This window comes from Anoplopoma fimbria, chromosome 15, assembly GCF_027596085.1.
Source record: "Anoplopoma fimbria isolate UVic2021 breed Golden Eagle Sablefish chromosome 15, Afim_UVic_2022, whole genome shotgun sequence".
NCBI classification, from domain to species: domain Eukaryota; kingdom Metazoa; phylum Chordata; class Actinopteri; order Perciformes; family Anoplopomatidae; genus Anoplopoma; species Anoplopoma fimbria.
Genome location: NC_072463.1, coordinates 13,468,951 through 13,481,069, shown reverse-complemented (window position 1 = coordinate 13,481,069; position 12,119 = coordinate 13,468,951). Strand labels below are relative to the sequence as shown.

General features: G+C 44.2%; 1 protein-coding gene across 1 annotated transcript in view; it reads right to left on the bottom strand.

Annotated features, from left to right (window-relative positions):
• Positions 1–12,119, bottom strand: part of rbks (ribokinase) — a 30,209-nt gene that overhangs the window by 10,167 nt on the left and 7,923 nt on the right. Inside the window, exons 3-7 of the mRNA XM_054613387.1 lie at positions 10,489–10,621; positions 9,388–9,451; positions 8,950–9,012; positions 8,043–8,207; positions 3,149–3,240 (exon numbers count right to left, since the gene is read on the bottom strand). Coding sequence (XP_054469362.1) covers positions 3,149–3,240; positions 8,043–8,207; positions 8,950–9,012; positions 9,388–9,451; positions 10,489–10,621 — 517 coding nt within the window. The remainder of the gene's footprint in view (positions 1–3,148; positions 3,241–8,042; positions 8,208–8,949; positions 9,013–9,387; positions 9,452–10,488; positions 10,622–12,119) is intronic.

The following is a 12,119-nucleotide window of genomic DNA, read 5'->3' as shown; positions in this document are numbered from 1 at the left end:
AAAATAAGAAAATAAAAATACATAACCTTGTACTCTCACTCCGGTTCCTGTCTCAAAGGTGAGACCTATTTATATTGTTTTAAGAACCTTTGTCTCTAACGCTTGCAATTCTAAGATGGTAATACTTAGGTTTTTCAGATCTCTTTTGTCAATTTCTCAGTATTTAAGTTACCTTCTCTAATAATTACATATCTAAAGAGGTGATACTGTCCGTTATTTTCCTGCATTTCCCAAATACAAATGATACAGGATTATCTCTGATGCATATCATTGCAAACTTGCATGGACATTGAATGCACGCTCGTGTTTTCTTGTTTACTTGCTTGTGTTCTCTGTTAAGTCTACTGCATTAATATTTGTCATTGTATTGCACAAATTAAAAAAAGACATTACACTTACAAATAAGAAAGAGATTATATACTGTAAATCAAATTTAAATAATCATAATATTTTGTGAAAGAGAAAAAAAAAATTCATCACAAAACCACATGAGGGGTAAAAAGTAATATGATTACTCTTCCTCGTGAACCAAAAAAAATAAAATCCATTGAAGGGTTGACTTCCCCTTTAATTTACTGCAGCAACTACAGGTCTAAAATCGGTCTGCTCTATAAATAATGGAAGTATGGAAAACATACAAGCTTGTTTCTTAATGCTTGCTATCATGATTCTATTAAAAAGGGTGCGTGAGATCCCTTTCAGATCCGTGGATGATAGCGACATGGATCCATTTCGGCACGTGAGGTCCTCTGGTGTGGACATCAAAGATAATTCCCCTCACTATGAGGCACTTCAGCGTAGAATGTGGGCTAAGGATCAAAGAGTGCCTGCACTTTGTCATCCTAAAGCCACCCCCCCAACCTATCAGCTTGAGCATGGTACAGTGAGACCACACAAACACCTGTACAGAAGGTGTGCCAGCTATAACCCCCCCCACATGGGAGGGTCAAAGCCCGGCTCACACTCGCGTTGAGTAGAGGTTCTGAGGATCTGATCTTCCCACCTTCCCCCCTTTTGCTTTTGTGATCCGTCAAAGTGAACAATGACCTTGGACAGTTCAAAAATAAACCGCAGAGTGTATGTAGAGCCCGCAGCGCAGACCTGGTGTTGTCGGATGCCAAGAGAGAGAAAAAAAAAAAAAAAAAGAGCTGTTTTGTTAGTCATCAGCTTCGCACCAGGGAAGAGAATCAATCTACCTCCCTCTGTGTACAAGAATATGAGAAAGTTGAGTTATGTCTCTCGCTGTCAGTGTGTGTGTGTGTGTGTGTGTGTGTGTGTGTGTGTGTGTGTGTGTGTGTGTGCGTGCTTATCTCACTCACATACTGCACAAAGCATATGCAGTATAAATCTGTTGACATGGTGGGTGTAGGCATATCACCAAAGGGTGGAAGTAATGTTCTGTCATTACAGTAATTTTGTATATTTAGATATATACATGTTCTAATCAGAATTACCTGGTCCCTGAGCGTTATATTTTAGTGCCCTTTCCACCCCTGCATAGAGCCTCAAACATAACATGAGTGTACCTCTTTGACCTGACACTGTCAACTCTCCCTTTCATTTCTCCACACCTGGCTGCAGCTTCTCTCCGCCCTGCATCACCACATCAAATACAAACTCCCGGGCGAACTCACATCCACTTTATCCCCGAGGGGGCGGCTGACTCAGCCAAAGAGCACATCTGCCTTGTTGTTTTTTTACTACAATTCCCATCTAACCCTGCCTCCTTACCCGTCGCTCATCTGTCATCACCTGACAGTCGAGACATGAGGTGCCATGACACACAAGTTTTTACTGTAAAAAGGTGGAGAGATGCTTGGTTCCCTCGTCATACCAGAGGGTTTACACGTATGGCTCAGGGCTACAGAGGGGTTATTGATGTGCTGGCAGGGGTCATGACCCAGGAGGCAGGGTTGAATCTCTGTGAAAAGGTGTGTGTATATGTGGGCGCTCATAACAGCTCACGCGTATTGATCTTTTTGTTTCACAGAGAAGATGAGAAGAAATATTTCAAGCTGCCCGACTTAGGGCTGCACGACAAGTCATCCAATGTTACTGTTCAACAAGTGTTGAAAACATTCAAAAGCAGCTTGTGTTGAGTTTAACAATCATGACATGAAGTTGACCATTCAATAAGATAAAGGTTTTGTCTTTTTTTCAAGCCTTTGAGCAAAAAGAGGAGCGTGAAGTGTAAATAGTGGAGTAAAAGGTGTGTTCACCGCCCTTAATTTAGGCCGCAAAGGTTAGCATGCCGGGCTAACTAGCTAACTACCTACAGTAGTAACCACGATTTACTTCTAAGGCCATGGAGCACAGAACTACATTAGTTTGTGGGGTTACAGGTTTACATAAAAGCCATGTTTGTGTAAGCTGCTCCTGAATGCTATCAAAGGTTAAGCTAACATTAGCTGCTCTGTCCTACTTTTCATCAATTTGGTAACGTTTACGCTCTAGTAACTCCAGCAAACATTACTCTAAATGGGTTTACCAAACACATAGTCCTCATCCTAAGAGCCTTCATTTCCAAAATTTCACAACAATTTTACAAAAATCTGACTGCAGACTTCTGCCTGAGACATTCAGTGTTAGCTAAATTAGCAAAATATAATGTATGTAGCTATCAAGTGTCTATTCAAGACTCCTTTTTTAAAGATGTGTTTTAAAAAAATGGGTCAACATTAAAAGTCATAATTTCGTAATTTTCATGTAACTCATAGAGCTAATGTTAGCTTCATTAGGCTAGCTAGCTACAGCTGATTAAATCAGCTAGCTAAATTTCTGATAGCACCAACGGCTGCTTGCAAAAATTGCACTGCCCGCTTTTGTCTATCTTTATGTGAAATCAAGAACCGTACGAATTATGTTGGTAAATCTACCACATATATTACCGTAAACTGCAAGAACAGAACACTGGTTAATTCAGTACCCATCATTTTGCTGTGTAGGAGTGGTTTCAGTTTCCTGTTTGCTACCTTGTTATTGTTGTGAGTGTATACAAGTGTGAGAACGAAGAGTTACTGTGTGAGGAAGCATAAATGCTGCTGTGATAAATACTGTAAGCTGTGTATGTGTGTATTTCTGTGTGTGTGTGTGTGTGTGTGTGTGTGTGTGTGTGTGTGTGTGTGTGTGTGTGTGTGTGATTCGTCACCTCAGACTCATTACAGCAAAACACATCAGAGGCTCTGTAGAAATCCTCATCCATGTCTGCAATGGCCGGTGCTGGGTTGAATATTGTCTTCACTGCAACAAGAAAACGAGAAGCAATTTATTCTATTGACTGATAATGCAAAACATTATAATGTACAGGTCGCTCAGGACGACGTGCGATTTATAACAAGCATTTAAAAAATACAATTGTTCTTAGTTACAGTTGCCAGCTCGCATTTAAAGGGATACAATTGTGGCAATGTCCCTCGGTGACACATATTTATAATTGTCTGATGTTTCGTTTCCATTTGCTAAGCTTCACTGTCAAGGGCTGACATTACCTTAATTAAACTTTCAATGTGAACAAAGGCTAGCAGGCTACCACTGGGAATTGCTCTCGCAGGCAAAGCTCAAGTGGATGAGCTTCTATAAAAGGACACCTTTTAAGCGATTAAATTAGCATTCCCTGGAAAAGAGGACCGGTAAAGAAAATGGTGGAAACAGCCTTACATCCTGCAGTTATGGGACGGCGTGTGTCAATATGAGGCACATAACCCAATACATATGTGTGCGTCCGTGTGTGGGTGAGCTGAGTTGTGACCCTTTCTCCGTGCGCTGAGGCGTGCCAGAGAGGGCGAGAGTGAGAGAGAGCAAAAGAGTGCTTGTCAGGAGTAATCCTTCCTACATGTTGCGCATCACTGTCTCATGCATATTCATGAGCAGAGAGCATTAATGCACCTAATACCATGATTTCTGTGTATGTGTGAGGATAAGCCCAGCTTGACGAAGCGATTAATTCTCATATCTCTGTGTACAAAATAAAGCCTCATGCAAGTGTGTGTGTGTGTGTGTGTGTGTGTGTGTGTGTGTGTGTGTGTGTGTGTGTGTGTGTGTGTGTGTGTGTGTGTGTGTGTGTGTGTGTGTGTGTGTGTGTGGGAAATATATGTTCAGTGTTGGTGACATCAAAGTCTGTTGTGCAAAAGTGTGTGCCTAGTTGCTGTGTGTGTGTTTGCGTGGGCACATGAGAGAGCAGCTGCGTGGGTTTGTGCAGGGCTTTGGCCACCTGGCGCTTTGAGGTGGATGATGGGGTGCTCGCTAGTAAAAGTGGATATAACGTCTCTCTCTCTCTTTTTCACAAACACACACACACAAAAACACACACACACACATATATATGTACTGTATGTGTACCCTACATGAGCCAAGACCGTGTCAAAATAAAGTGATGCTAGGTTCTTCCTGATTCCTATTCCTCTTCTTCTTCTTCTGCTTCTTCTTCTTCTTTTTCTTCTCTCCTCTATCTCTCTCTCTGTCGACCGAATTGCACCTCAGTTTCCATCACTTTGGTTTCCAAGACAAGTGCGAGATCTCTGAAATGTGACACCTCCATTTTTTGCATAAAAGGAGGGAGCTCTTGCTGCTCCCCTCGCCTGTTTGCGGCCCTTTGTATCTGTTCCTCGTCTCCTCTCCCATGAAAACACAAAAACGAAACGTTAGTCCGTATCGTTGCTTCCTCCTGAGGAAGGATATTCACAGTTCCATGGCAATCGAGGGGGAATATTCCCAAAGAATGGATTGCATTTGATGGGAGGATGGGTGCATTTCACCCTCTGCAGGTGTTTTGAGAGTTCCGAGGTTTCTCAAGTTTAAACCGGCTCCAAAAGCACACATCCCTTTTGTGAACTCGCCAGCTCAATCTACCAATTAGGACCGATATACTCAACCTTCAAACATTTTTTTTGAAGTGCTCGGATATTTCCTTGAACAGCTAGGCGCTGTAGTTTTTAGAAAAAGTGTGTTTGATGGGGGACTAGTTTCAACATTTTCTACAACCATTTTGTTCTGTTTTTGCACAACTGGACTGCATCCTGACAAATCAACAACCTTGAATCTCGATGAATGCACCTCGATAAGCCTGTTTATTTACATGTTAACAAATATCCCTCCCTCATCTTACAACTCACTCCCTCTCTTCCATCAGGAGGGGAATCAACAGTTTTCCCCTCAGTTCCCTAGTCACATTTCTCCAACGTTCCTCACCTCGCTTACATATCCAAACATGATGCAACGTGAGCACGACGATGTGACGTGCCGACTATATGTAAGCCTGATTTGTGCTGTTAATTGGGAAAACTTTCACAACATGTGTGAAGTACTTCGGTGGCATTAACAGACGCCGATTGTTCTGTTAGTGAAGCCCTAAGCACACGCTGTACACTGTGTAAACAGGATAAATAAAGTATCCCTGAATCATCTGAAAGGCTTACTCATTCTTTACTCTGACTATCCTCAGCGATCATGTTAATATTTGTAGCCCTGGACAGAACCGGTAGGAAGCACAGAGCTCGTGTTCCACTACCTGCTCCCTCATCTGTGGCGTGATCCTGGCTGATGTCAAATTCATAGGCCCTGACGCTCATTAAGTATGCAAACAATAAGACTGCCGAGGACGGAGGCCTATCAATATGCACGCCAGAGCAGCTTATGTGAGATCCCTCATACACTGATGCATGAAGGAATCAGCCTATCCAAAGCAAAGGAGCTGCTACTGTGGACGTCACCGTAACCGGTGTGTCGTGATCAAGTTGCTTTGTTTTTTTTGCTCTCCAGGTGTTAGTGAAACCACACACACACACACACACACACACACACACACACACACACACACACACACACACACACACACACACACACACACACACACACACACACACACACTCACTTCACAGCTGCTGGGACAGATGTGGTAATACTGGGATGTGCGCACACTGAGTCACGTCTGGCAGTAGAATGTGTGTGCATGTGTGTGTGTCATGACTCTGGGTTTTTCTTTGTGCACAGAAGTTCAAAGTCTGGTCATGCATGTGCTGGAAGAAGCAGCCAGAACTGTTCAGAAAGTACAGAATTACTGCAGTTTTGTTTCCTGTGGTGGATTTACGAGGAAAGGTGGATGGAAAACAAGGGCGCACACAGTTGCATGCTTGCACAAACGCGCACACACACACACACACACACACACACACACACACACACACACACACACACACACACACACACACACACACACACACACATCAACACACAAAATAAATGAGTCATCAGTGAGTATGTGAAAGGGCTTTAAGAGGCTCTAATTGCATCTGGTGAGAAATATAAAAGCGGCTTCTTGCTCAGACAAGGAAGAGGGGGAGGAAGACGGGTTGAAGGCGGAAGAAGAAACAAAGAGTGGAACTACACAACTCCTACCATTTCCTCAGTTATTAGTATTAATTTAATTGCATTAACTCCTCAATATTAATAAGTAGATGCCAATAAATACCGTATATACATATGTTTTTCTCTCAAATAATTACTTGCAGGGAGAATAAACTCCTTGTGAGGTGTTTCTGAGAGCTGGCATCTATGGAGCGTGTGGCTCGATGGTGACATTTGCGTAATTCGAGCGACGCTTCACCCCCGCACCATTAAAATTATATCGCCGCCGCCAAACCCATTAACACCCAGTTTTCTCCCGAGGTCTCCATTTACGCAATGCTCTGGTGCAGCAGCGTCGAGGTGGCATCTCTTCTCAAGGCGTCTTTGCCCGCCTTGCCTCTCTCTCTCTCCTGGTGCCACATGCAGAGCCTGATCCCAAGGCGCGGTGACGGAGGGAAGGGGGGGTGGGGGCTCGGCGTGGCCATCTGGGCGTCCCATCTGCAACACGGTTATGGCTGCGACTCTTTCAGTTCTGGCAGCCTGCGGCGAGCGATTACCAGGCGACAGGCCCCGATGACAAGGGGCGAGAGGCTCCCCAGACGTCTCGAATGACGCGGACGCCCGCTAATAATAGGATGCTGCTGGAGATGACGAGCTCAGTAACCTGGTTATCACCAAAAAGGTGGCGGGAGGAAAGGGCCTAGGGAGGGTGGTGGTCTAAAACAGGCCTTGTATCCTGTTAACTTTTAGTTATGCGTGTGCAGACGTGGTGGTTTGATGTAGAATGTGAGAAAACAAGGATCCAATAAACTCACCCTTTGCTTGGTAAAGTGATATGAGTCAGTGGGAGGCCTCTCTCTGAGGGAAAATGTAAATGTGGCATGCAAACAGAAAAGTCCCATGACTGATTTAGACGGATCTTCTGGTCCTCTACTGCAAACATGCTCTGCTGCTTGGTTGTACACTATTTCTCGGTTTCAGAAAGAAACCCCCGATTATGAACGGTCGAGAACGCGTTCAACAATCCAGTGAGCCCTTCGGTTGAAGCGCACTGACGGAGAAGGATATGAAAGGGATCCACAAGCAGGAAGTAGCAGCATGTCTCTTGGTGAGGTGCGATGCTGTTAAATTTTCAGCTCAACACATCACAAATTCTGTGATTGAACAGTTTTGAAAATGTTCTGTGCATCTGACATTTACCACCATCAGCTACCAGTCAGAACGGACAAAGTGAGGCTATTATGTTGGAATGGAATGGAATGTGCAAGCTAGACGATGAGTAAGCTTGACACATCGGCGGAGTGCCCGAGGATTAAGAGGGAAGTATTTTGTCTATAGTCATATTTTGGCATATTATATAAATGTTTGGGATATACTAAGCATACAGATGGCCGGATTAAGTGGATTAAAAATAAGGAAGTGGTTAGAGAAGTTACAATGGACCTTTGACACTTATTTTGGACGCATTTTCTTCCTCCGTCGCTAACAGAATCCTTTGTAACAAATATAATACACATCTCTCGAAAACCTTTTTGTCACTATCCCACCAACATGGGGTGAGTGATTCAACAGAAAGACTTTGGTTGGTGTATCACCACAGTTGGTTAAAAACAAACATAGTTAATGAGATGCAAATGCAACCAATCTTTCTCAAAATCGGACACCTCACCATGGCATACAGTGCGCCGACACTCACTGACCTTTGTTCTCCTGAGCTATGCGTAGCGCCTGCAGGGACGTCTGCGGGCTGATCTCCAGCTGGCACACCAGAACTTTTGCCCGACTGATGGCCGGAAGAGCTCCCCGCAGCTCCTCGCAGCCCAGCAGCATGTTGGCTCCAGCTACGATCACGATGGCATTCTCGCCTGCCCACAGTGTCAAACAGGACGTCAAAAGTCAAGCTCCCATCAAAATTGTCATGCCAAACTAAGCATATACTCAATATGTACAAAATAAAATAAACCCCTTTAAACACATAAACCCTAATGATCTGTTTTGCATTGGTTTGGTTTTCTTCTTGGGCTTTTCTTATGTCACATAAAGAAATAGCTAAACACGTTTTAAGTAACTGACCTTTTCACTCAAATGCAAAGTGGCATGTGCACATGCTTTTATGGCTGATTATTTCTTCATTGCTATTTCTCAATTAACCACTTTCAGTTAGAACTCAGTCCTCTTTCAAAACACTGAATTCAAACACTTGCACTGCTTAATGACGTGTGAAGATGTTAAATGGTGGAAAAAAGGGATCTAGGTCCACACGTCGTGGGTGTTTTACGTCACCTGACTGTTTTTCCTACACATCAGAAATTGCTCTCCAACGTGGAAAGCCTGGGATGTTGCACATTGGAACCTGTGGATACTCAGCGTGGTTTGGCACTTTATTTGGGGTTGTGTGTGTTTGTGTGTGAGTATCCGGTGATTATAGTCACTTGAACAGTGGTGAGTCAATGGTGGTACGCATGGGCGTACATGTGTCAGTGAAGTAGTGAGAAAAGAGTGTGCTGCTATCACACATGCGACCTTGTTTGCGCATGTATGATGGCTATTTCTACAACTCAGAAGAGCTTTTAGGATCCGAGCATGGCTCGCGGCAGAAGCAATTACCTGCATCATTGACAACGATGGAGGCAGCTCCTGTGGCTGCCTCAGAGGTCTGGTCTACAAAGCCTGAGATGGAGGGAGAAGACGAAAGCATCTGTTATGTGTCGTTCATCGAAAACACCTCTGGAAAACAAAATGTCACCACAATAACTAACTGCTACTCATTGCTTGTCGTGCATTTGGCTCATGTCATGGTATCTCGGCTATGAATGGACAGGCTGCAGTTTTGAGTCTGATTTGCACAACTTTTGGAAAACAGACTTTATTCTTATAACAAATCCATGTTTCGCCATTGGCCATAACAATAGAGAAACTTTCCAGCCTTGAGCCCCGAGTAACTAAAAGAACTGACAAAATATAGACCCAAAAAAAATCATTTCTCTGTATGTGAACTTTTTATCGTGCTACATGGAAATGGCAACCAAAAAACAACAACTGTACCTGTGTGTACGCCATTGTCTTTGAAATTCTGAATGTAATTGTCTCCAAAGAAGTCTTTACCAACCTAGAAAAGATTGAAGGCAAAACGATTACAACAAAGAGAGTGTCAAGCGGGGTCAGACTTGGTTAGCGGCAACTTTTTGAAAAGTGGTATAGTCAAATCTCAGTTGGGTTGGATCTTCGTGTGCCCTGCCAGCATACTGGCATGGTGCCGCCGCCGAAAATGTGCAAAAACCAACACACAAAGTCAACAAACGCACACACGCGCAAACACACACGACCAGCTGCGCCAAGCCTTGAAGACACGATAACCCCGCCTTCACGCCTCTTCATGCCCACCTCGCTTTCGTTTTCTTTCCCTCCTTCCCCTCTTCCCCTGATCCGCATAGGGATGTCCACATCTGTAGCTACTTTGGGTTGTGGAAGGGGTCCCCACCTTGCCCCGAGGCGTCTACTTCGAACCCACGCTCTCCAAAAAACGTGCCAAAACGCGGGCACTTCTAGCTGCCTGTGATAATGGGTTGGGCTGGTATTGGCTGCTTGGCCCCGTTCTCTTTGAAGAGTGGCCTTCCGTCTCGGATGTTTTTTGACAAGCCCGGGTGTCTATTTTTGGGTTCTCCCCATGCCCGGAGAGCTCCTCCCGCACTGGGTTGTTATCGATCGGGCCTCTTTGTTCTGACAGAGGTGGGGCTTCGGTGCTTTAGCGCTTAGGTTGAAAGGCCACGCTGAGCCTACTGATTGGAGACTCAGGGTTGTATGGTATGGGAATAGGCTTGTTTGAAGGCGCGCAAGCGTGGGTGGGCGTATGCATGCAGTATAGTATTGATCAAGAGAAAATGAGGCATGAAGAGTTGATGTGATGAAATGACTGAAGTGTGAACGAAGCCATAAGGTTTTTGGGAGTTGTTAACTAGTCGGTGGACTGTGGTTGCTGTTTGACAATTATTTTTACTGAGTAAGACGTAGGTGTGCCGAAGGTTGGGCAAGCAAAAGTACTGCTTTTTTAACTGAAATGCTTACAATAATGCTCGGATCCCAACCAACACAGACTAACACAGACTCTTCCGCATAGCAACTGCCAACCTGGATCCAGTGCCTTACCTTGCAGACCATGGCGGTTTTGGCCCCCAGTCTTGCCGCCTGTATGCACTGGTTGGCCCCTTTCCCTCCGAAGCCAATGAAGAACTTGTGACCATGGATGGTTTCCCCGGCTTTTGGTAGCCTTGGTGCCTGGCTGAGGGGAAAAAATAAAACAGGCACAATAAATACATTTAAAACAACTTTTAAAGTGCTCTCCAAAGAAATACTTTGCTTGGAATTTTTATTTCATTTCATTTTTTCTTCCACAGTCTCTTTGGTCTGCAGATAAAAGTTTGAAAATGCTCAATCAAACTTTGACAAGTGTTTTATTTACCAGTGGGAGTGTTTTTTTTGTTAAGCTGGAAACCGAAGAGTAAAGGGAGATGTCAAATGTGAAAATAACTCTTCAGAGCCAAACCATTTTCTGGTTAAGCATTTAACACTGGAAAATGTGCAACAAAACACACAAGCAAGATGTTTCGGTGGAGTCTGCTGAGGATTATTTATTTTGCTCTTGTGAAGGTCACAAAATGCAATCATTGCTGGAATTGAATGAAGCATAGGCCTTCCCTCCCCCTCCAAGACTGAACATAGAGTTTGCAATTGCCTCATCACTCCAAAAAGATATTCTACCTACACTAGACATTCAGTCAGATTTGACCAAGTATCTCCAGATTTGCAAATGATGCAAGCAGCCAAAACCCAAAGATGTCTCAACTTGACACTGGCCGCACCACTAATGTCTGACTCATCAGGGTTGGGTTAAAGTCCCGCCCCTTTCCCCTCAAGGTTGATACGCCACAGGTGGGTGCCCTCAGGAGAAGCTGCCTGTTTCCCCCGATTCCTCCAATTACGGAGCCAGAGTGGGCGGTGAGTAACATGGGTGAGAGACAACAGACGGCTTCATACTGTACGTCAGGATGCTGTGGTCTGGCCCGGGGCCAGTGCTGCATGGGTTTGCGGATGGCAAAATGTTGTCATAAACTTGTTTTTCACCCTGTTGTTGCTCTTTTTTTTTCACGTGTGTGTGTGTGTGTGTGTGTGTGTGTGTGTGTGTGTGTGTGTGTGTGTGTGTGTGTGTGTGTGTGTGTGTGTGTAAGTGTGTGTGTTTGTGGCAGGTGTGCTATTACAGTAAGCCCACTCAATCCCAGGATTTCCAGTAACTGAAACGCTGGCGGCAAACACTGGAGGTTGCTATAAATGCTGCTGTTTTTGCACCGGCGTGTGAAAACACTAAAATGCCCAAGGCTACAACAGGATGTGGGGTCAGCGAGACTGAAATGTGGTGAGAAGCAAATGGAACAAAGGTCGGACACATGTAAATAGACATGGGCACACACCTCCTTCACACAGACACACACACACACACACACACACACACACACACACACACACACACACACTTACTAAATCTACTTGAATATGTAGAAGAGGTAGGGATAGGGTACTCTGTGCTTGTCAATACTTTTTTCCAATCTACACATTTATTTAAATATAAAGAGGCTATGTTTTGTTGGGGGAAACTCTTTTACAATGGTTAAAGTTCCTTTGCCACTGGCTGCCAACATTGTAAGGTGATAGGACATAGGTGGTAACAGGTGAACAAACACAAACAAAAATCACAAAAAACTACAATGCGTAATATGTAGGTA